Source organism: Chaetodon trifascialis, chromosome 10 (genome assembly GCF_039877785.1).
Source record: "Chaetodon trifascialis isolate fChaTrf1 chromosome 10, fChaTrf1.hap1, whole genome shotgun sequence".
In the NCBI taxonomy this organism is placed as follows: Eukaryota; Metazoa; Chordata; class Actinopteri; order Chaetodontiformes; family Chaetodontidae; genus Chaetodon; species Chaetodon trifascialis.
In genome coordinates, this window is record NC_092065.1 from 27,941,340 (window position 1) to 27,968,222 (window position 26,883).

The 26,883-nt window shown below is 42.5% G+C and overlaps 1 protein-coding gene across 1 annotated transcript; it reads left to right on the forward strand.

The window, feature by feature from the left end:
• Positions 1-724: 724 nt before the first annotated feature.
• Positions 725-26,883, forward strand: fezf1 (FEZ family zinc finger 1). The gene is made up of 4 exons (XM_070972801.1): positions 725-1,776; positions 2,971-3,105; positions 3,867-3,999; positions 26,552-26,883. Exons 1-4 carry the CDS (start codon positions 973-975, stop codon positions 26,785-26,787), a joined length of 1,308 nt encoding a protein of 435 aa, XP_070828902.1. The 5' UTR covers positions 725-972; the 3' UTR covers positions 26,788-26,883.

A 26,883-nucleotide genomic window follows, 5' to 3' on the forward strand; every position in this document is an offset into this window, starting at 1 on the left:
GCAGCGTGGAGGGGTTGTTGTGGTTTGTACACCGTCAGTCTCACTGATTCATCCGGTGGAATTTGCGTTTTCTTTGCTTTTGTTTTTTTCTGTGCGTAAAACAACCTTTTGCATCCGCGAGGCGACGGGACGTGGCGGGAGGAGAGCGCGCAGGTTATTTCTCACGCTGCTTCTTCAGCAGATATCTGTCAGAGTCCACGTACACGAGTCCTCTCTGCTGCGGGGGATTCGGGCTTCTAAAAATCTGGTGCGTAAAAGGGAAAAAAGCGCTGAAGTCAAAGTTTGTGATTCAAAGAGCCAAAGCCCACCCAGGCTCAGATCGATGACTTGAAATCCATTTTCTCTTCAATATCTCGATCCGTTTTCTGTCTCGAGTTCACCCACATGACGGCTCCGTGTCTCCTCCGGGGCGTGCGTAAAAGGGCTTGGTTTCTGGAGCCAAACATGCGTCCAAATCTGATGTAAAACTCTGACAGCTCCTGACCTCGCGGCCGCAGCGCGTCTGCCGCACCGCGATTAGAAAAAAAAAAAAAAGTGATGTCACGCGAAGCCACAAGGGGACCTGGGATTTACCAAATACCTTCCAGTTGAACAGGAGTCCTGCCAAGTAAGGGACAGCCTCCTCCTCCTCCTCTCTTGCTCCTCTTTCCAGCGGCGACAAGTGCAGAGAATCGACGGAGGAGAATTGAGCAAATTATCTACTTTTCCGCGCTCCTTCCTGGACGGTAACGATCGACCAGGTCTCGGCTCTCCGCACGCCGTTATCGAGCGAACCGCGGCCGCCCTGATTGCCATCAATAATCGGGGCGAACGGGGCCGGCGATTAGGAGGGGGGTTCACCGGTAGATGATGCCCTTTCCTGCGGGCCGGTGAGGAGCAGCACCGACCCCCGACTTCCCTCCAGCCGCCTCTTGTTGTTGTTGTTGTTGTTGTTGTTGTTGTTGTTGTCGCGGCGCGGTTGATGCGGAGGTGATGGACGGTCCTCTCCGCCGCCCAGCGGGGATCCTCAGCTCCCCCTCGGCTTCTGGGAGCCAGCCCGCGGGCTCCGACATGCTCACCTCCGGCGGCAGCAGCAGCAAGCCGCTCGCTTTCTCCATCGACCGGATTATGGCCAGGACGCCCGAGCCCAAGTCGATACCGCTCCCCAGCTGGTTCCAGCCCTCTCCCGTGGGGAAACCCGACGTCTGTCCGTCCTCGCTGCATTGTATGATCCCGCTGGTGCCGCTCGGGTACGAGCCGGGCCACCGGCTCAGCATCACCGGGCTGGATGCGGGCCACTTCGACGCGTCTTCTCTCGCCGCGCCCGCAGACTTTTTGGGTTTTGGCTTGAACTATAAGAACCAGCAGGAGGACTCCGCTGTGAGCCAAAGCGCCGGCCAGTACAAACTGTTCAGACCCCGGGTGGTGAACCAGTCCTCTTTCCCCACCATGGGCACCGTGTGCTACCTGAACTGCAGCGGGGACAGCGGTGCGTGTCCCCCGCCGGCCATGGTCAACCTGCACCCGATGGCCTCGTACCTGCTCACCGCCCGGCACAAAGCCTTCATGGCGGAGAAAAGCAAGCCGGGCCTGCAGCAGGCCGGGGAGCGGTACCCGGTGTCCGGCGTGCAGGCTTTCAAGGAGCTGTCTCAGAGCCAGATCCAGCACTACATGAAGGAGCGGGACCAGATCCTCACCGACAAGATCTTCAAGGGCTCTGCGGCGGCGGCCGCCCGGCTGAGCGGCTCCTGTCCCGGCAGCAAGCCCAAAGTTTTCACCTGCGAGGTCTGCGGCAAGGTGAGTCCTGCAGCCGGAAACTGGACCAGAGGGGCTCAGTCAGACCAGACCAGACCAGACCAGACCAGAGCTGCAATTCTGTTTAAAATCCAGATTAGAAGAACAAATCAGCTTCATTCAAACCGTTTTTGGGATAATATTATTCACATTTGATCAGGTTTGGTATCAGCTGCACGCCATTAAAAGCATTAAATTGATCTTAATTACATTCTAATTTAGAGGTAAATTAGCGGAACATTAAATCAATGCGTCAAAGAGGAAAAAACATGTTTGTGTTCTGAAGAAACTACAAATGACGCGACGTGATTACAATTAAAGTAAGACTCATTCTGACTGTTTTTAAGAAGAATTTAATTCTTTATTAACATTTAATGTTTGCTGACTAATACTGAAACAAAACCTTTAATTTTTTAATTTTATTTCACACTTTTTCAGGATGTTCGGTTTTTCAAAATTAGTTGTTTTGATTATAATAAAAAAAAATTCTTTTCTTATTCGCGCTTTTTTTGTTCATAAGAGGCTTTTTTTCAGAGCTCTTTTCTTCTTCTTTTATTTTTTTTTAACTGGACGCAAATAAAAACGCTGGAAGCTCAAATCTTTTTCTCACCGTCAGTGAACGCAGCGGAAGTGTTTTACGGCGAAAAGCTCGTGAACCTGCAGCGCGTGAGCAACACGAATTTAAGGTTATTAATTTCTGATAATTCTTTATTAAAAACTCCAAATATTATCCAGGATGTCGCGCGCGCGCTATGCGGGTCTACGCGGTGACTGCTGCGTTTTAAACGACCCTTTAAGTTTGGTCAGAGTCCATTAAATGACCCCGACAGAAAACCTTTAATTACCTTCAACAGACTCACTGATAATTAAAGACCACCCGATTTCTTGTCCTCCATTCACTTTGGCTTTAATGGAAAAGACCACGAGCCACTTAATAAACCTTAAAGTGGGCGGGGGGCACTTAATCTGCTTTCAGGTGATTTATTCCTAAAATATAATTAAGATATAGAATAATTATTCCTATGAATTATTCTGAGGCGGATTAAAGGTGGTCAAAGGTTTTTGAAGGTAAATGATGTGAAAGTTATTTTAAGGAAAACGTGGGCGTGAAGGGAAATATTGATGACGCGTTTAATGCTTTTATATCATTATTATTATTACTGTAGTTTTATTGTTTTTGTTTTGTTTGTCCTCCAGGTGTTTAACGCGCACTATAACCTGACCCGCCACATGCCCGTGCACACCGGCGCGCGGCCCTTCGTGTGCAAAGTTTGCGGGAAAGGCTTCCGGCAGGCGAGCACACTGTGCCGACACAAAATCATCCACACTCAGGTGAGCGGGGCGAGGACAGGTGTGCAGGTCATCAGCTGAAGAGAGCAGTTTGTGTTTTTTTTAATGATTATTTTAATGTGATTGTTTAGTTTGAATTGAATTTTGGTGTCAAAATAAGAGCTTGATCACTGGCACCTTTATTTATTTCTCTGTTTATTTATTGTTGTTCGTTTTCCAAATGAATAAAAATGGATTTTATTTTTATTTTACTAAAAGAAAATATGAAATGATCATTATCAGAACACACTCATCAGTCTGACTGACACTTCCTGTATGAAAAGAGCTGTCAGTCAATGTGAAGGCGAGATCAGTTTCCAATCAGAAGCTGTTGTGTTTGTTGTGGGCGGGACCTTTTAATGAGACGTTTAATTAAAGGAGTGTGTGAGTGTGTGTGTGATGAGGACTGATCTGCTCTCAAACACGCGTCTTTTCTAGAAATGTCTCTTCTTCATGATCAAAGATGAAGAAACTGAAATAAATGAGAAGCTCAGAGTGATGAAGAGCCTGACCTCTCCGTCAGCCTCCACCCTGTTTGCTGTGTTTGAGCTCCTCCTGTGGCTTCACCCTCACACTCCATTCATTCAAAAAATCACACCCATGTTTGAGAGAGAGAAAAAAAAAACCTTTAAAACACCTGGACAGGTGAAGCGATGAAGACCGACGTCACTGTAAAATTCAGGAAATATTTCCGTCAGATGGGAATTTTCTATGCATTTAATATTTGGGGGAAATTTAATATTTTTTCCCTCTTCATTTTCCAGGAAAAACCGCACAAGTGTAATCAGTGCGGGAAAGCCTTCAACCGCAGCTCCACCCTCAACACGCACACGCGCATCCACGCGGGATACAAGCCGTTCGTGTGCGAGTTCTGCGGGAAAGGATTTCACCAGAAAGGTGAGAGAGCGCGTGACAGTGATCCGTGTTCAACCTTTTAATTTCATGGTCATTAATCATTTAACGTTTGTTTATTCTTGATTTTTGTGATCTGCAAAAAATCAACATTTTGATTTTCTGCGTAATTTCTGCTTATGTTGTAATAATAATAATAATAATAATAATAATAATAATAATAATAACTAGAAATGCATTTCCTGAAGAAAATGCGTGGGCAAGCTGGTAGATGCAGGAACTATAAGCCAAAAGCACAGCAACACACCGAATACAGAAGACGCTGTCACTCATGTAGTCAAGCCACATACACATCCACACTTCACTTCCTTTACCCGGCATTACTTTCAAAATAAAGGTCCCTTCAGAATAAAAGAAACATGTATGGTGTGTTTTCCACACGCATTTCCATTAATTTCACACGGCATTCTATGCCTCCCTTTGTTTCTGTCACACACACACACACACACACACACACACACACACACACACACACACACACACACACACACACACACACACACACACACACACACACACACACACACACACACATACACACATATACAGGTTTGCAAATCTGCGCGATTCCCAGATCACACCCTTTAAATGTGTAAACGCTACGCTGAAACTACGCTGGAACTGAAGCTATTTAAAAACGCACCTCTTCTCTGGGCTATAAAATAACAGCACCACAGTGTGACAGAAGACAGATTTCTCTACGTTTGTATTTTACCATTGTACATGAAGGTTGAACAATGAGGGAAATACAAGACGTTGAAAGACGTTTGACGAGCGGAGCTGAAGCTCGAGCACGGGTCACATGACACGCGCTGTCTGTTTGATGCCGTCCCACAGCGGACGCGATCTAAGGTGGTTTTCTTTAATACATAAGGAAATTGGAACTTCCTGAAGCACTGTCGTTACTTAATAATTCCAGCATTAATTTTGGTTGAGAAGGAGAGAGCACACACACACACACACACACACACACACACACACACACACATCACTCCTCATCATACTGTCATCATGCTTAATTCACCCACACGGGGAAAATGAAAAAAGCAACGTATTTCACGTCGGTCTCGAACCGGAGTTACTTGATTCATAGCGCTGCTCCTTATCCCCTAAGCCACAGACAAGTGAAACTTTTACGCCTCGATCACGTCTTTTATCCATATACGCCGCGCTGTCTTTTGATGATGTCCCACAGCGGACGTGGCATTTGTTTTTACAGCACTGTCGTTACTTAATAATTCCAACATGAATTTTGGTTGAGAGAGAGAAAGTGACAGAGCGTGGACACGTTAAGAGATCAGTGAAAGTCAAACCCAGCCGCCTCGATCACGTATTTTATCCGCGGAGATCACAGCCTGATAACAAGAACCTGACGTCGTTAGCTGGCGCGTAGAAACATGATTGAAACCACAGACTTCAGAGTTTTACTATACTTTTCCTATATCTCTGGTTAAAAACTCACCTCTTCTTTGGGCTTAGTCCTGTTTTGAAATGCTCCGCAGACACCACGGCGCGCTGTCTGTTTCATGCCGTCTCAATCTGCGCGCTTCCCAGATCACAGCCTTTAAAAGTCTAAACGCTACGCTGTCATACGTCCACGTAGAAACGTGATTGAAACATTTTTCGGGTCTCAAAGACTTCAGAGTTCTCCGGTGAAATCTGTATTTTGATATCTAGTAGGGTTCTGACAATATCGCAATTTAAAAAGTCCCCTCATTTCCGTGTTCAGGCAGTGTTTCGCAGCTGCAGTTTGAATGGCTGTCTATGGGCCTGGTGGTCGGCACTCTCTGCAGACAGAGGCGATGTATTCCAAAACCGTAATTCGTATCACAATGACAACAACACTGTGTGACAGAAGACAAATTTCTCTACGTTTTTATGTAGAAATTGCGCATGAGGATTGACAAATGAGGGAAATACAAGAGGTTGAAAGAGATTTTTTCAAGCCTGACAGCGTTAGAGCGTAGGTCACGTGATACGCTCTAGCTGGGCGCAATACACACCAATGGGACAGATCTGAAAGGCTCGGAAAACAGCAGTAAACTTAAATTATGATATCGCCGAAACTATGACACATACCAAAACGATGTGTACAACATGTAAAGTACAACTTCTTCTGACCCGTTTAAAAGTTGAATGAAATTTCTAGCTGAAAGTATGAAGGAGTAGTTAGAGTTGAAAGAGGGCTGGGTTTGAGCTTTTCCAAACGTGTGTTCCATAGACTTCAATGTTAAAAATATTGTGGAAAAAAATTAATAATTGGAGGAGTACAGGACATATCACAAAGTTGAATTGTAGAAAAATTCTGCTAGGTAAGATGAATAGTTTAGATTTTAACTGAAATTTCTGGCTGGAATTATGAAGGAGTTAAAAATCTGGAAATATTGCTGATTTTTTAACTTCCAGTCCAATGTTTTTTAATGGAGAAAAAAGAGGACATACTGTAGAATATTTCCAAGACTATGACAGATATCAAGACTCAAATTAATAGCATACTGAATCAAAGGAGGCTTCATTTTTTAAACTTTGTTTGAGATTTTTAGGTTCAGAATTGAAGGAGGAGTTAGGGGTCAAGAAACTGAGAGAATAATAATAATAACTAGAAATGCATTTCCTGAAGAAAATGCGTGGGCAAGCTGGTAGATGCAGGAACTATAAGCCAAAAGCACACCAACACACCGAATACAGAAGACGCCGTCAGTCACGCAGTCAAGCCACATACACATCCACACCTCACCTCCTTTACCCGGCATCATTTTCAAAATAAAAGTTCCTTCAGAATAAAAGACACATGTACGGCGTGTTTTCCGCACGCATTTCCATTAATTTCACACGGCATTCTATGCCTCCCTTTGTTTCTGTCACACACACACACACACACACACACACACACACACACACACACACACACACACACACACACACACATACAGGTTTGCAAATCTGCGCGATTCCCAGATCACACCCTTTAAAAGTGTAAACGCTACGCTGAAACTATGCTGGAACTGAAGCTATTTAAAAACGCACCTCTTCTCTGCGCTATAAAATAACAGCACCACAGTGTGACAGAAGACAAATTTCTCTACGTTTGTATTTTAACATTGTACATGAAGGTTGAACAATGAGGGAAATACAAGACGTTGAAAGACGTTTGACGAGCGGAGCTGAAGCTAGAGCACGGGTCACATGACACGCGCTGTCTGTTTGATGCCGTCCCACAGCGGACACGATCTAAGTTGGTTTTCTATTAATACATAAGGAAATTGGAACTTCCTGAAGCACTGTCGTTACTTAATAACTCCAGCATTAATTGTGGTTGAGAAGGAGAGAGCACACACACACACACACACACACACACACACACACACACACACACACATCACTCCTCATCATACTGTCATCATGCTTAATTCACCCACACGGGGAAAATGAAAAAAGCAAAGTATTTCACGTCGGTCTCGAACCGGGGTTACTTGATTCATAGCGCTGCTCCTTATCCCCTAAGCCACAGACAAGTGAAACTTTCACGCCTCGATCACGTCTTTTATCCATATACGCCGCGCTGTCTTTTGATGATGTCCCACAGCGGACGTGTCATTTGTTTTTACAGCACTGTCGTTACTTAATAATTCCAACATGAATTTTGGTTGAGAGAGAGAAAGTGACAGAGCGTGGACACGTTAAGAGATCAGTGAAAGTCAAACCCAGCCGCCTCGATCACGTATTTTATCCGCGGAGAACACAGCATGATAACAAGAACCTGACGTCGTTAGCTGGCGCGTAGAAACATGATTGAAACCACAGACTTCAGAGTTTTACTATACTTTTCCTATATCTCTGGTTAAAAACTCACCTCTTCTTTGGGCTTAGTCCTGTTTTGAAATAGTCCGCAGACACCACGGCGCGCTGTCTGTTTGATGCCGTCTCCATGTGCGCGCTTCCCAGATCACAGCCTTTACAAATCTAAACGCTACGCTGTCATACGTCCACGTAGAAACATGATTGAAACATTTTTCGGGTCTCAAAGACTTCAGAGTTCTCCGGTGAAATCTGTATTATGATATCTAGTAGGGTTCTGACAATATCGCAATTTAAAAAGTCCCCTCATTTCCGTGTTCAGGCAGTGTTTCGCAGCTGCAGTTTGAATGGCTGTCTATGGGCCTGGTGGTCGGCACTCTCTGCAGACAGAGGCGATGTATTCCAAAACCGTAATTCGTATCACAATGACAACAACACAGTGTGACAGAAGACAACTTTCTCTACGTTTATATGTAGAAATTGCGCATGAGGGTTGACAAATGAGGGAAATACAATAGAAATAAATAGAAATAGAGATTTTTTCAAGCCAGACAGCGTTAGAGCGTAGGTCACGTGATACGCTCTAGCTGGGCGCAATACACACCAATGGGACAGATCTGAAAGGCTCGGAAAACAGCAGTAAACTTAAATTATGATATCGCCGAAACTATGACACATACCAAAACGATGTGTACAACATGTAAAGTACAACTTCTTCTGACCCGTTTAAAAGTTGAATGAAATTTCTAGCTGAAAGTATGAAGGAGTAGTTAGAGTTCAAAGAGGGCTGGGTTTGAGCTTTTCCAAACGTGTGTTCCATAGACTTCAATGTTAAAAATATTGTGGAAAAAAATTAATTATTGGAAGAGTACAGGACATATCACAAAGTTGAATTGTAGAAAAATTCTGCTAGGTAAGATGAATAGTTTAGATTTTAACTGAAATTTCTGGCTGGAATTATGAAGGAGTTAAAAATCTGGAAATATTGCTGATTTTTTAACTTCCAGTCCAATGTTTTTTAATGGAGAAAAAAGAGGACATACTGTAGAATATTTCCAAGACTATGACAGATATCAAGACTCAAATTAATAGCATACTGAATCAAAGGAGGCTTCATTTTTTAAACTTTGTTTGAAATTTTTAGGTTCAGAATTGAAGGAGGAGTTAGGGGTCAAGAAACTGAGAGAATAATAATAATAATAATAATAATAACTAGAAATGCATTTCCTGAAGAAAATGCGTGGGCAAGCTGGTAGATGCAGGAACTATAAACCAAAAGCACACCAACACACTGAATACAGAAGACGCCGTCAGTCACGCAGTCAAGCGACATACACATCCACACCTCACCTCCTTTACCCGGCATCATTTTCACAATAAAAGTCCCTTCAGAATAAAAGACACATGTATGGTGTGTTTTCCGCACGCATTTCCATTAATTTCACACGGCATTCTATGCCTCCCTTTGTTTCTGTCACACACACACACACACACACACACACACACACACACACACACACACACACACACACACATATACAGGTTTGCAAATCTGCGCGATTCCCAGATCACACCCTTTAAAAGTATAAACGCTACGCTGAAACTACGCTGGAACTGAAGCTATTTAAAAACGCACCTCTTCTCTGGGCTATAAAATGACAGCACCACAGTGTGACAGAAGACAGATTTCTCTACGTTTGTATTTTAACATTGTACATGAAGGTTGAACAATGAGGGAAATACAAGACGTTGAAAGACGTTTGACGAGCGGAGCTGAAGCTCGAGCACGGGTCACATGACACGCGCTGTCTGTTTGATGCCGTCCCACAGCGGACGCGATCTAAGTTGGTTTTCTATTAATACATAAGGACATTGGAACTTCCTGAAGCACTGTCGTTATTTAATAATTCCAGCATTAATTTTGGTTGAGAAGGAGAGAGCACACACACACACACACACACACACACACACACACACACACACACACATCACTCCTCATCATACTGTCATCATGCTTAATTCACCCACACGGGGAAAATGAAAAAAGTAGAGTATTTCATGTCGGTCTCGAACCAGGGTTATTTGATTCATAGCGCTGCTCCTTATCCCCTAAGCCACAGACAAGTGAAACGTCGCCACATCGATCACGTCTTGTATCCATATACGCCACGCTGTCTTTTGATGATGTCCCACAGCGGACGTGGCATTTGTTTTTACAGCACTGTCGTTACTTAATAATTCCAACATTAATTTTGGTTGAGAAGGAGAGAGCACACACACACACACACACACACACACACACACACACACACACACACACACACACACACACATCACTCCTCATCATACTGTCATCATGCTTAATTCACCCACACGGGGAAAATGAAAAAAGTAGAGTATTTCATGTCGGTCTCGAACCAGGGTTATTTGATTCATAGCGCTGCTCCTTATCCCCTAAGCCACAGACAAGTGAAACGTCGCCACATCGATCACGTCTTTTATCCATATACGCCGCGCTGTCTTTTGACGATGTCCCACAGTGGACGTGTCATTTGTTTTTACAGCACTGGCGTTACTTAATAATTCCAACATGAATTTTGGTTGACAGAGAGAAAGTGACAGAGCGTGGACACGTTAAGAGATCAGTGAAAGTCAAACCCAGCCGCCTCGATCACGTATTTTATCCGCGGAGAACACAGCATGATAACAAGAACCTGACGTCGTTAGCTGGCGCGTAGAAACATGATTGAAACCACAGACTTCAGAGTTTTACTATACTTTTCCTATATCTCTATTTAAAAACTCACCTCTTCTTTGGGCTTAGTCCTGTTTTGAAATGCTCCGCAGACACCACGGCGCGCTGTCTGTTTCATGCCGTCTCAATCTGCGCGCTTCCCAGATCACAGCCTTTACAAATCTAAACGCTACGCTGTCATACGTCCACGTAGAAACGTGATTGAAACATTTTTCGGGTCTCAAAGACTTCAGAGTTCTCCGGTGAAATCTGTATTATGATATCTAGTAGGGTTCTGACAATATCGCAATTTAAAAAGTCCCCTCATTTCCGTGTTCAGGCAGTGTTTCGCAGCTGCAGTTTGAATGGCTCTCTATGGGCCTGGTGGTCGGCACTCTCTGCAGACAGAGGCGATGTATTCCAAAACCGTAATTCGTATCACAATGACAACAACACAGTGTGACAGAAGACAACTTTCTCTACGTTTTTATGTAGAAATTGCGCATGAGGGTTGACAAATGAGGGAAATACAAGAGGTTGAAAGAGATTTTTTCAAGCCTGACAGCGTTAGAGCGTAGGTCACGTGATACGCTCTAGCTGGGCGCAATACACACCAATGGGACAAATCTGAAAGGCTCGGAAAACAGCAGTAAACTTAAATTATGATATCGCCGAAACTATGACACATACCAAAACGACGTGTACAACATGTAAAGTACAACTTCTTCTGACCCGTTTAAAAGTTGAATGAAATTTCTAGCTGAAAGTATGAAGGAGTAGTTAGAGTTGAAAGAGGGCTGGGTTTGAGCTTTTCCAAACGTGTGTTCCATAGACTTCAATGTTAAAAATATTGTTGAAAAAAATTAATTATTGGAAGAGTACAGGACATATCACAAAGTTGAATTGTAGAAAAATTCTGCTAGGTAAGATGAATAGTTTAGATTTTACATGAAATTTCTGTCTGGAATTATGAAGGAGTTAAAAATCTGGAAATATTGCTGATTTTTTAACTTCCAGTCCAATGTTTTTTAATGGAGAAAAAAGAGGACATACTGTAGAATATTTCCAAGACTATGACAGATATCAAAACTCAAATTAATAGCATACTGAATCAAAGGAGGCTTCATTTTTTAAACTTTGTTTGAAATTTTTAGGTTCAGAATTGAAGGAGGAGTTAGGGGTCAAGAAACTGAGAGAATAATAATAATAAGAACTAGAAATGCATTTCCTGAAGAAAATGCGTGGGCAAGCTGGTAGATGCAGGAACTATAAGCCAAAAGCACAGCAACACACCGAATACAGAAGACGCCGTCAGTCACGCAGTCAAGCCACATACACATCCACACCTCACCTCCTTTACCCGGCATCATTTTCACAATAAAAGTCCCTTCAGAATAAAAGACACATGTATGGTGTGTTTTCCGCACGCATTTCCATTAATTTCACACGGCATTCTATGTCTTCCTGTGTTTCTGTCACACACACACACACACACACACACACACACACACACACACACACACACACACACACACACACACACACACACACACACACACATACACACATATACAGGTTTGCAAATCTGCGCGATTCCCAGATCACACCCTTTAAATGTGTAAACGCTACGCTGAAACTACGCTGGAACTGAAGCTATTTAAAAACGCACCTCTTCTCTGCGCTATAAAATAACAGCACCACAGTGTGACAGAAGACAGATTTCTCTACGTTTGTATTTTAACATTGTACATGAAGGTTGAACAATGAGGGAAATACAAGACGTTGAAAGACGTTTGACGAGCGGAGCTGAAGCTCGAGCACGGGTCACATGACACGCGCTGTCTGTTTGATGCCGTCCCACAGCGGACACGATCTAAGTTGGTTTTCTATTAATACATAAGGAAATTGGAACTTCCTGAAGCACTGTCGTTACTTAATAACTCCAGCATTAATTGTGGTTGAGAAGGAGAGAGCGCACACACACACACACACACACACACACACACACACACACACACACACACACACACACAGGTTTGCAAATCTGCGCGATTCCCAGATCACACCCCTTAAAAGTATAAACGGTACGCTGAAACTACGCTGGAACTGAACCTATTTAAAAACTCACCTCTTCTCTGGGCTATAAAATAACAGCACCACAGTGTGACAGAAGACAAATTTCTCTACGTTTGTATTTTAACAGAAGGAAAGAGCGCACACACACACACACACACACACACACACATTACTCCTCATCATACTGTCTTCATTTCCACGGGGAAAATGATGTATGGCACGCTGGTATCGAACCCGTGTTTTTCGTTTCTTAGCGCTAATTCTTATCCGTTACGCCATGGAAAAGCAACACGCTGCCACCGAGATCACAGCATCATAACAAGAACCTGACGTCGTTAGCTGGCGCGTAGAAACATGATTGAAACCACAGACTTCAGAGTTTTACTATACTTTTCCTATATCTCTATTTAAAAACTCACCTCTTCTTTGGGCTTAGTCCTGTTTTGAAATGCTCCGCAGACACCACGGCGCGCTGTCTGTTTGATGCCGTCTCCATGTGCGCGCTTCCCAGATCACAGCCTTTACAAATCTAAACGCTACGCTGTCATACGTCCACGTAGAAACATGATTGAAACATTTTTCGGGTCTCAAAGACTTCAGAGTTCTCCGGTGAAATCTGTATTTTGATATCTAGTAGGGTTCTGACAATATCGCAATTTAAAAAGTCCCCTCATTTCCGTGTTCAGGCAGTGTTTCGCAGCTGCAGTTTGAATGGCTGTCTATGGGCCTGGTGGTCGGCACTCTCTGCAGACAGAGGCGATGTATTCCAAAACCGTAATTCGTATCACAATGACAACAACACTGTGTGACAGAAGACAAATTTCTCTACGTTTTTATGTAGAAATTGCGCATGAGGATTGACAAATGAGGGAAATACAAGAGGTTGAAAGAGATTTTTTCAAGCCAGACAGCGTTAGAGCGTAGGTCACGTGATACGCTCTAGCTGGGCGCAATACACACCAATGGGACAGATCTGAAAGGCTCGGAAAACAGCAGTAAACTTAAATTATGATATCGCCGAAACTATGACACATACCAAAACGATGTGTACAACATGTCAAGTACAACTTCTTCTGACCCGTTTAAAAGTTGAATGAAATTTCTAGCTGAAAGTATGAAGGAGTAGTTAGAGTTGAAAGAGGGCTGGGTTTGAGCTTTTCCAAACGTGTGTTCCATAGACTTCAATGTTAAAAATATTGTGGAAAAAAATTAATAATTGGAGGAGTACAGGACATATCACAAAGTTGAATTGTAGAAAAATTCTGCTAGGTAAGACGAATAGTTTAGATTTTAAATGAAATTTCTGGCTGGAATTATGAAGGAGTTAAAAATCTGGAAATATTGCTGATTTTTTAACTTCCAGTCCAATGTTTTTTAATGGAGAAAAAAGAGGACATACTGTAGAATATTTCCAAGACTATGACAGATATCAAGACTCAAATTAATAGCATACTGAATCAAAGGAGGCTTCATTTTTTAAACTTTGTTTGAAATTTTTAGGTTCAGAATTGAAGGAGGAGTTAGGGGTCAAGAAACTGAGAGAATAATAATAACTAGAAATGCATTTCCTGAAGAAAATGCGTGGGCAAGCTGGTAGATGCAGGAACTATAAGCCAAAAGCACAGCAACACACCGAATACAGAAGACGCTGTCACTCATGTAGTCAAGCCACATACACATCCACACTTCACTTCCTTTACCCGGCATTACTTTCAAAATAAAGGTCCCTTCAGAATAAAAGAAACATGTATGGTGTGTTTTCCACACGCATTTCCATTAATTTCACACGTCATTCTATGTCTTCCTGTGTTTCTGTCACACACACACACACACACACACACACACACACACACACACACACACACACACACACACACACACACACACACACACACACACACACACAGGTTTGCAAATCTGCGCGATTCCCAGATCACACCCTTTAAAAGTATAAACGCTACGCTGAAACTACGCTGGAACTGAATCTATTTAAAAACGCACCTCTTCTCTGGGCTATAAAATAACAGCACCACAGTGTGACAGAAGACAGATTTCTCTACGTTTGTATTTTACCATTGTACATGAAGGTTGAACAATGAGGGAAATACAAGACGTTGAAAGACGTTTGACGAGCGGAGCTGAAGCTCGAGCACGGGTCACATGACACGCGCTGTCTGTTTGATGCCGTCCCACAGCGGACGCGATCTAAGGTGGTTTTCTTTAATACATAAGGAAATTGGAACTTCCTGAAGCACTGTCGTTACTTAATAATTCCAGCATTAATTTTGGTTGAGAAGGAGAGAGCACACACACACACACACACACACACACACACACACACACACACACACACACACACACACACACACACACACACAGGTTTGCAAATCTGCGCGATTCCCAGATCACACCCCTTAAATGTGTAAACGCTACGCTGAAACTACGCTGGAACTGAATCTATTTAAAAACGCACCTCTTCTCTGGGCTATAAAATAACAGCACCACAGTGTGACAGAAGACAGATTTCTCTACGTTTGTATTTTAACATTGTACATGAAGGTTGAACAATGAGGGAAATACAAGACGTTGAACGACGTTTGACGAGCAGAGCTGAAGCTAGAGCACGGGTCACATGACGCGCGCTGTCTGATGCCGTCCCACAGCGGACGCGATCTAAGTTGGTTTTCTATTAATACATAAGAAATTTGGAACTTCCTGAAGCACTGTCGTTACTTAATAATTCCAGCATTAAGTGTGGTTGAGAACGAGGGAGCACACACACACACACACACACACACACACACACACACACACACACACACACACACACACACCACTCCTCATCATACTGTCATCATGCTTAATTCACCCACACGGGGAAAATGAAAAAAGCAAAGTATTTCACGTCAGTCTCGAACCGGGGTTACTTCATTCATAGCGCTGCTCCTTATCCCCTAAGCCACAGACAAGTGAAACTTTTCCGCCTCGATCACGTCTTTTATCCATATACGCCGCGCTGTCTTTTGATGATGTCCCACAGTGGACGTGTCATTTGTTTTTACAGCACTGGCGTTACTTAATAATTCCAACATGAATTTTGGTTGAGAGAGAGAAAGTGACAGAGCGTGGACACGTTAAGAGATCAATGAAAGTCAAACCCAGCCGCCTCGATCACGTATTTTATCCGCGGAGATCACAGCATGATAACAAGAACCTGACGTCGTTAGCTGGCGCGTAGAAACATGATTGAAACCACAGACTTCAGAGTTTTACTATACTTTTCCTATATCTCTGGTTAAAAACTCACCTCTTCTTTGGGCTTAGTCCTGTTTTGAAATGGTCCGCAGACACCACGGCGCGCTGTCTGTTTCATGCCGTCTCAATCTGCGCGCTTCCCAGATCACAGCCTTTAAAAGTCTAAACGCTACGCTGTCATACGTCCACGTAGAAACGTGATTGAAACATTTTTCGGGTCTCAAAGACTTCAGAGTTCTTCGGTGAAATCTGTATTTTGATATCTAGTAGGGTTCTGACAATATCGCAATTTAAAAAGTCCCCTCATTTCCGTGTTCAGGCAGTGTTTCGCAGCTGCAGTTTGAATGGCTGTCTATGGGCCTGGTGGTCGGCACTCTCTGCAGACAGAGGCGATGTATTCCAAAACCGTAATTCGTATCACAATGACAACAACACTGTGTGACAGAAGACGAATTTCTCTACGTTTTTATGTAGAAATTGCGCATGAGGGTTGACAAATGAGGGAAATACAAGAGGTTGAAAGAGATTTTTTCAAGCCAGACAGCGTTAGAGCGTAGGTCACGTGATACGCTCTAGCTGGGCGCAATACACACCAATGGGACAGATCTGAAAGGCTCGGAAAACAGCAGTAAACTTAAATTATGATATCGCCGAAACTATGACACATACCAAAACGATGTGTACAACATGTAAAGTACAACTTCTTCTGACCCGTTTAAAAGTTGAATGAAATTTCTAGGTGAAAGTATGAAGGAGTAGTTAGAGTTCAAAGAGGGCTGGGTTTGAGCTTTTCCAAACGTGTGTTCCATAGACTTCAATGTTAAAAATATTGTGGAAAAAAATTAATAATTGGAGGAGTACAGGACATATCACAAAGTTGAATTGTAGAAAAATTCTGCTAGGTAAGATGAATAGTTTACATTTTAACTGAAATTTCTGTCTGGAATTATGAAGGAGTTAAAAATCTGGAAATATTGCTGATTTTTTAACTTCCAGTCCAATGTTTTTTAATGGAGAAAAAAGAGGACATACTGTAGAATATTTCCAAGACTATGACAGATATCAAGACTCAAATTAATAGCATACTGAATCAAAGGAGGCTTCATTTTTTAAACTTTGTTTGAAATTTTTAGGTTCAGAATTGAAGGAGGAGTTAGGGGTCAAGAAACTGAGAGAATAATAATAATAATAATAATAAGAATAATAAATAGTGGGAAGAACATAAGTGTGCAAGCGGCCTTGCCAGCTTGCCCACTAATAAGAACTAGAAATGCATTTCCTGAAGAAAATGCGTGGGCAAGCTGGTAGATGCAGGAACTATAAGCCAAAAGCACAGCAACTCACCGAATACAGAAGACGCTGTCACTCATGTAGTCAAGCCACATACACATCCACACTTCACTTCCTTTACCCGGCATTACTTTCAAAATAAAGGTCCCTTCAGAATAAAAGAAACATGTATGGTGTGTTTTCCACACGCATTTCCATTAATTTCACACGTCATTCTATGTCTTCCTGTGTTTCTGTCACACACACACACACACACACACACACACACACACACACACACACACACACACACACACACACACACACACACACACAGGTTTGCAAATCTGCGCGATTCCCAGATCACACCCTTTAAAAGTATAAACGCTACGCTGAAACTACGCTGGAACTGAATCTATTTAAAAACGCACCTCTTCTCTGGGCTATAAAATAACAGCACCACAGTGTGACAGAAGACAGATTTCTCTACGTTTGTATTTTACCATTGTACATGAAGGTTGAACAATGAGGGAAATACAAGACGTTGAAAGACGTTTGACGAGCGGAGCTGAAGCTCGAGCACGGGTCACATGACACGCGCTGTCTGTTTGATGCCGTCCCACAGCGGACGCGATCTAAGGTGGTTTTCTTTAATACATAAGGAAATTGGAACTTCCTGAAGCACTGTCGTTACTTAATAATTCCAGCATTAATTTTGGTTGAGAAGGAGAGAGCACACACACACACACACACACACACACACACACACACACACACACACACACACAGACACAGACACAGACACACACACACACACACACACACACACACACACACACACACACACACACACACACACAGGTTTGCAAATCTGCGCGATTCCCAGATCACACCCTTTAAAAGTATAAACGCTACGCTGAAACTATGCTGGAACTGAATCTATTTAAAAACGCACCTCTTCTCTGGGCTATAAAATAACAGCACCACAGTGTGACAGAAGACAAATTTCTCTACGTTTGTATTTTAACATTGTACATGAAGGTTGAACAATGAGGGAAATACAAGACGTTAAAAGACGTTTGACGAGTGGAGCTGAAGCTCGAGCACGGGTCACATGACACGCGCTGTCTGTTTGATGCCGTCCCACAGCGGACGCGATCTAAGGTGGTTTTCTATTAATACATAAGGAAATTGGAACTTCCTGAAGCACTGTCGTTACTTAATAATTCCAGCATTAATTTTGGTTGAGAAGGAGAGAGCACACACACACACACACACACACACACACACACACACACACACACACACACACACACACATCACTCCTCATCATACTGTCATCATGCTTAATTCACCCACACGGGGAAAATGAAAAAAGCAACGTATTTCACGTCGGTCTCGAACCGGGGTTACTTGATTCATAGCGCTGCTCCTTATCCCCTAAGCCACAGACAAGTGAAACATTCACGCCTCGATCACGTCTTTTATCCGTATACGCCGCGCTGTCTTTTGATGATGTCCCACAGCGGACGTGGCATTTGTTTTTACAGCACTGGCGTTACTTAATAATTCCAACATGAATTTTGGTTGAGAGAGAGAAAGTGACAGAGCGTGGACACGTTAAGAGATCAGTGAAAGTCAAACCCAGCCGCCTCGATCACGTATTTTATCCGCGGAGATCACAGCATGATAACAAGAACCTGACGTCGTTAGCTGGCGCGTAGAAACATGATTGAAACCACAGACTTCAGAGTTTTACTATACTTTTCCTATATCTCTGGTTAAAAACTCACCTCTTCTTTGGGCTTAGTCCTGTTTTGAAATAGTCCGCAGACACCACGGCGCGCTGTCTGTTTCATGCCGTCTCAATCTGCGCGCTTCCCAGATCACAGCCTTTAAAAGTCTAAACGCTACGCTGTCATACGTCCACGTAGAAACATGATTGAAACATTTTTCGGGTCTCAAAGACTTCAGAGTTCTCCGGTGAAATCTGTATTTTGATATCTAGTAGGGTTCTGACAATATCGCAATTTAAAAAGTCCCCTCATTTCCGTGTTCAGGCAGTGTTTCGCAGCTGCAGTTTGAATGGCTGTCTATGGGCCTGGTGGTCGGCACTCTCTGCAGACAGAGGCGATGTATTCCAAAACCGTAATTCGTATCACAATGACAACAACACTGTGTGACAGAAGACAACTTTCTCTACGTTTTTATGTAGAAATTGCGCATGAGGGTTGACAAATGAGGGAAATACAAGAGGTTGAAAGAGATTTTTTCAAGCCACACAGCGTTAGAGCGTAGGTCACGTGATACGCTCTAGCTGGGCGCAATACACACCAATGGGACAGATCTGAAAGGCTCGGAAAACAGCAGCAAACTTAAATTATGATATCGCCGAAACTATGACACATACCAAAACGATGTGTACAACATGTAAAGTACAACTTCTTCTGACCCGTTTAAAAGTTGAATGAAATTTCTAGCTGAAAGTATGAAGGAGTAGTTAGAGTTCAAAGAGGGCTGGGTTTGAGCTTTTCCAAACGTGTGTTCCATAGACTTCAATGTTAAAAATATTGTGGAAAAAAATTAATAATTGGAGGAGTACAGGACATATCACAAAGTTGAATTGTAGAAAAATTCTGCTAGGTAAGATGAATAGTTTAGATTTTAACTGAAATTTCTGGCTAAAATTATGAAGGAGTTAAAAATCTGGAAATATTGCTGATTTTTTAACTTCCAGTCCAATGTTTTTTAATGGAGAAAAAAGAGGACATACTGTAGAATATTTCCAAGACTATGACAGATATCAAGACTCAAATTAATAGCATACTGAATCAAAGGAGGCTTCATTTTTTAAACTTTGTTTGAAATTTTTAGGTTCAGAATTGAAGGAGGAGTTAGGGGTCAAGAAACTGAGAGAATAATAATAATAAGAACTAGAAATGCATTTCCTGAAGAAAATGCGTGGGCAAGCTGGTAGATGCAGGAACTATAAGCCAAAAGCACAGCAACTCACCGAATACAGAAGACGCTGTCACTCATGTAGTCAAGCCACATACACATCCACACTTCACTTCCTTTACCCGGCATTACTTTCAAAATAAAGGTCCCTTCAGAATAAAAGAAACATGTATGGTGTGTTTTCCACACGCATTTCCATTAATTTCACACGTCATTCTATGTCTTCCTGTGTTTCTGTCACACACACACACACACACACACACACACACACACACACACACACACACACACACACACACACACACACACAGGTTTGCAAATCTGCGCGATTCCCAGATCACACCCTTTAAAAGTATAAACGCTACGCTGAAACTACGCTGGAACTGAATCTATTTAAAAACGCACCTCTTCTCTGGGCTATAAAATAACAGCACCACAGTGTGACAGAAGACAGATTTCTCTACGTTTGTATTTTACCATTGTACATGAAGGTTGAACAATGAGGGAAATACAAGACGTTGAAAGACGTTTGACGAGCGGAGCTGAAGCTCGAGCACGGGTCACATGACACGCGCTGTCTGTTTGATGCCGTCCCACAGCGGACGCGATCTAAGGTGGTTTTCTTTAATACATAAGGAAATTGGAACTTCCTGAAGCACTGTCGTTACTTAATAATTCCAGCATTAATTTTGGTTGAGAAGGAGAGAGCACACACACACACACACACACACACACACACACACACACACACACACACACACACACACACACACATCACTCCTCATCATACTGTCATCATGCTTAATTCACCTACACGGGGAAAATGAAAAAAGTAAAGTATTTCACGTCGGTCTCGAACCGGAGTTACTTGATTTATAGCGCTGCTCCTTATCCCCTAAGCCACAGACAAGTGAAACTCTCACGCCTCGATCACGTCTTTTATCCATATACGCCGCGCTGTCTTTTGACGATGTCCCACAGTGGACGTGTCATTTGTTTTTACAGCACTGGCGTTACTTAATAATTCCAACATGAATTTTGGTTGAGAGAGAGAAAGTGACAGAGCGTGGACACGTTAAGAGATCAGTGAAAGTCAAACCCAGCCGCCTCGATCACGTATTTTATCCGCGGAGATCACAGCATGATAACAAGAACCTGACGTCGTTAGCTGGCGCGTAGAAACATGATTGAAACCACAGACTTCAGAGTTTTACTATACTTTTCCTATATCTCTGGTTAAAAACTCACCTCTTCTTTGGGCTTAGTCCTGTTTTGAAATGCTCCGCAGACACCACGGCGCGCTGTCTGTTTCATGCCATCTCAATCTGCGCGCTTCCCAGATCACAGCCCTTAAAAGTCTAAACGCTACGCTGTCATACGTCCACGTAGAAACGTGATTGAAACATTTTTCGGGTCTCAAAGACTTCAGAGTTCTTCGGTGAAATCTGTATTATGATATCTAGTAGGGTTCTGACAATATCGCAATTTAAAAAGTCCCCTCATTTCCGTGTTCAGGCAGTGTTTCGCAGCTGCAGTTTGAATGGCTGTCTATGGGCCTGGTGGTCGGCACTCTCTGCAGACAGAGGCGATGTATTCCAAAACCGTAATTCGTATCACAATGACAACAACACTGTGTGACAGAAGACAAATTTCTCTACGTTTTTATGTAGAAATTGCGCATGAGGATTGACAAATGAGGGAAATACAAGAGGTTGAAAGAGATTTTTTCAAGCCTGACAGCGTTAGAGCGTAGGTCACGTGATACGCTCTAGCTGGGCGCAATACACACCAATGGGACAGATCTGAAAGGCTCGGAAAACAGCAGTAAACTTAAATTATGATATCGCCGAAACTATGACACATACCAAAACGATGTGTACAACATGTAAAGTACAACTTCTTCTGACCCGTTTAAAAGTTGAATGAAATTTCTAGCTGAAAGTATGAAGGAGTAGTTAGAGTTGAAAGAGGGCTGGGTTTGAGCTTTTCCAAACGTGTGTTCCATAGACTTCAATGTTAAAAATATTGTGGAAAAAAATTAATAATTGGAGGAGTACAGGACATATCACAAAGTTGAATTGTAGAAAAATTCTGCTAGGTAAGATGAATAGTTTAGATTTTAACTGAAATTTCTGGCTGGAATTATGAAGGAGTTAAAAATCTGGAAATATTGCTGATTTTTTAACTTCCAGTCCAATGTTTTTTAATGGAGAAAAAAGAGGACATACTGTAGAATATTTCCAAGACTATGACAGATATCAAGACTCAAATTAATAGCATACTGAATCAAAGGAGGCTTCATTTTTTAAACTTTGTTTGAAATTTTTAGGTTCAGAATTGAAGGAGGAGTTAGGGGTCAAGAAACTGAGAGAATAATAATAATAAGAACTAGAAATGCATTTCCTGAAGAAAATGCGTGGGCAAGCTGGTAGATGCAGGAACTATAAGCCAAAAGCACAGCAACTCACCGAATACAGAAGACGCTGTCACTCATGTAGTCAAGCCACATACACATCCACACTTCACTTCCTTTACCCGGCATTACTTTCAAAATAAAGGTCCCTTCAGAATAAAAGAAACATGTATGGTGTGTTTTCCACACGCATTTCCATTAATTTCACACGTCATTCTATGTCTTCCTGTGTTTCTGTCACACACACACACACACACACACACACACACACACACACACACACACACACACACACACAGGTTTGCAAATCTGCGCGATTCCCAGATCACACCCTTTAAAAGTATAAACGCTACGCTGAAACTACGCTGGAACTGAATCTATTTAAAAACGCACCTCTTCTCTGGGCTATAAAATAACAGCACCACAGTGTGACAGAAGACAGATTTCTCTACGTTTGTATTTTACCATTGTACATGAAGGTTGAACAATGAGGGAAATACAAGACGTTGAAAGACGTTTGACGAGCGGAGCTGAAGCTCGAGCACGGGTCACATGACACGCGCTGTCTGTTTGATGCCGTCCCACAGCGGACGCGATCTAAGGTGGTTTTCTTTAATACATAAGGAAATTGGAACTTCCTGAAGCACTGTCGTTACTTAATAATTCCAGCATTAATTTTGGTTGAGAAGGAGAGAGCACACACACACACACACACACACACACACACACACACACACACACACACACACACATCACTCCTCATCATACTGTCATCATGCTTAATTCACCTACACGGGGAAAATGAAAAAAGTAAAGTATTTCACGTCGGTCTCGAACCGGAGTTACTTGATTTATAGCGCTGCTCCTTATCCCCTAAGCCACAGACAAGTGAAACTCTCACGCCTCGATCACGTCTTTTATCCATATACGCCGCGCTGTCTTTTGACGATGTCCCACAGTGGACGTGTCATTTGTTTTTACAGCACTGGCGTTACTTAATAATTCCAACATGAATTTTGGTTGAGAGAGAGAAAGTGACAGAGCGTGGACACGTTAAGAGATCAGTGAAAGTCAAACCCAGCCGCCTCGATCACGTATTTTATCCGCGGAGATCACAGCATGATAACAAGAACCTGACGTCGTTAGCTGGCGCGTAGAAACATGATTGAAACCACAGACTTCAGAGTTTTACTATACTTTTCCTATATCTCTGGTTAAAAACTCACCTCTTCTTTGGGCTTAGTCCTGTTTTGAAATGCTCCGCAGACACCACGGCGCGCTGTCTGTTTCATGCCATCTCAATCTGCGCGCTTCCCAGATCACAGCCCTTAAAAGTCTAAACGCTACGCTGTCATACGTCCACGTAGAAACGTGATTGAAACATTTTTCGGGTCTCAAAGACTTCAGAGTTCTTCGGTGAAATCTGTATTATGATATCTAGTAGGGTTCTGACAATATCGCAATTTAAAAAGTCCCCTCATTTCCGTGTTCAGGCAGTGTTTCGCAGCTGCAGTTTGAATGGCTGTCTATGGGCCTGGTGGTCGGCACTCTCTGCAGACAGAGGCGATGTATTCCAAAACCGTAATTCGTATCACAATGACAACAACACTGTGTGACAGAAGACAAATTTCTCTACGTTTTTATGTAGAAATTGCGCATGAGGATTGACAAATGAGGGAAATACAAGAGGTTGAAAGAGATTTTTTCAAGCCTGACAGCGTTAGAGCGTAGGTCACGTGATACGCTCTAGCTGGGCGCAATACACACCAATGGGACAGATCTGAAAGGCTCGGAAAACAGCAGTAAACTTAAATTATGATATCGCCGAAACTATGACACATACCAAAACGATGTGTACAACATGTAAAGTACAACTTCTTCTGACCCGTTTAAAAGTTGAATGAAATTTCTAGCTGAAAGTATGAAGGAGTAGTTAGAGTTGAAAGAGGGCTGGGTTTGAGCTTTTCCAAACGTGTGTTCCATAGACTTCAATGTTAAAAATATTGTGGAAAAAAATTAATAATTGGAGGAGTACAGGACATATCACAAAGTTGAATTGTAGAAAAATTCTGCTAGGTAAGATGAATAGTTTAGATTTTAACTGAAATTTCTGGCTGGAATTATGAAGGAGTTAAAAATCTGGAAATATTGCTGATTTTTTAACTTCCAGTCCAATGTTTTTTAATGGAGAAAAAAGAGGACATACTGTAGAATATTTCCAAGACTATGACAGATATCAAGACTCAAATTAATAGCATACTGAATCAAAGGAGGCTTCATTTTTTAAACTTTGTTTGAAATTTTTAGGTTCAGAATTGAAGGAGGAGTTAGGGGTCAAGAAACTGAGAGAATAATAATAATAAGAATAATAAATAGTGGGAAGAACATAAGTGTGCAAGCGGCCTTGCCAGCTTGCCCACTAATAATAAATAGTGGGAAGAACATAAGTGTGCAAGCGGCCTTGCCAGCTTGCCCACTAATAATAAGAATAATAAATAGTGGGAAGAACATAAGTGTGCAAGCGGCCTTGCCAGCTTGCCCACTAATAATAAATAGTGGGAAGAACATAAGTGTGCAAGCGGCCTTGCCAGCTTGCCCACTAATAATAAATAGTGGGAAGAACATAAGTGTGCAAGCGGCCTTGCCAGCTTGCCCACTAATAATAAGAATAATAAATAGTGGGAAGAACATAAGTGTGCAAGCGGCCTTGCCAGCTTGCCCACTAATAAGAATAATAAATAGTGGGAAGAACATAAGTGTGCAAGCGGCTTTGCCAGCTTGCCCACTAATAATAATAATAATAATAATAATAATGATGTGCTGTGATTTTTTTCCATCCCTTCAAACCAAAGGAAACACTCACTTTCACATCTCAGTCTAAATGCAGCTGCTGTGTAAAACAATATTTCTAAAATTAATAGAAATCAGACCTTAAAAAACAGCCGAGGTCTTTGAAAGCTGCTGCGAGACAAAACCTCATTTGACAAATATTGATGCTTTTAACACGGCTGGAGGAAGTATTCAGAGCTTTTACTGGAGTAAAATTTACAGTACCAGAGTGTAGAAATACTCTCTTATGAGTAAAAGCCTGCATTTTAAATTAAAATTGAGCTTCTGAGTTCTACATATTTTATCACTGGATCATAATTATTGATGGATTTGAGGCTTTAATGTTGCAGCTGGAGCTCATTTTATCTGCTGCTGCTGGTTTTGTCTCCTTAAAACTGAACGAAAGCACTGAAGCTTTTTCAGCTCAGTTTGGATCAAATTTAGATTTTTTTTTAGACTACATATCTTTAAATTTGGCTCTCTGTCAAAGTGTCCTCAAATTACTAATAATTTTCTGCAAGATGTTAATGTGTGTGCTCAGAATAATCAATTTATTCTCTCTAATTTCTCTCATTTGTACCCTTAAATGACTGAATCCGTCCTCCTGGTTCATTGTCCTGTCAGGGGACTTCATTTGGCCTCCTGCTGCTCTCGTGCAGCGACGTTAAAACAACATCTTTATGAACTTAATTCTGCAAATTATTGAAGGTTTCTGAGCAAAAGAGGAGAACTGAGAGTTTGCTTTTAGGCTCAGACTGCTTCAGGCGTCGCTTTGAGCTTCCTGCCTCACTGATGAACTCCAAACCGAACAGGAAGCACCAACAGAACTTATTTATTCATCATCAGGCAATTTGATGAAGCTGAATTAAAGTCATCACATTTAGGTTCAGGTCCCATCCTGAGGGTCAGAAGGTAAATCTGAGGGGTCACGGGGTGATTAACAGGAAATAAGAGTTTTTAAAATTGTTTTATTGTGAAAGGATGTATCGTTTGCCTCTGAAAACTATTTCTGTGATGACTTCCTGTTTGAAGATCAACAACCTGAGACGTGAATTTGCTTTGAGGGATCAAAACGGCTCAGACTGACGTGACGGCCGCGTACCGTTTAGGGTTTCTCTGTGAAAGTGAACAAAGTGTCAGAGCGCGTCGGCTTGTCTTCTTCCTCCCCGTCCTGATCCGACTTCTCGTCCTCTGACTTTGTGCAGGAAATTACAAGAACCACAAGCTGACGCACAGCGGGGAGAAGCAGTTCAAGTGTTCCATCTGCAGCAAGGCGTTCCACCAGGTGTACAACCTCACCTTCCACATGCACACGCACAACGACAAGAAGCCCTTCACCTGCCCCACCTGCGGAAAGGGCTTCTGCAGGAACTTTGACCTGAAGAAACACATCAGGAAGCTGCACGACCCGGCCGGCCCCCAGTCGCCCCTGCAGGCCTGAGCGCTGACTGTGAGCAAAAAGCACATCAGGCCGCCTCGGACCCCCATCAGGCCTGAACCTTCAGTCCTCGTGTGCCAGATTTAGAGCCCTGCGAGT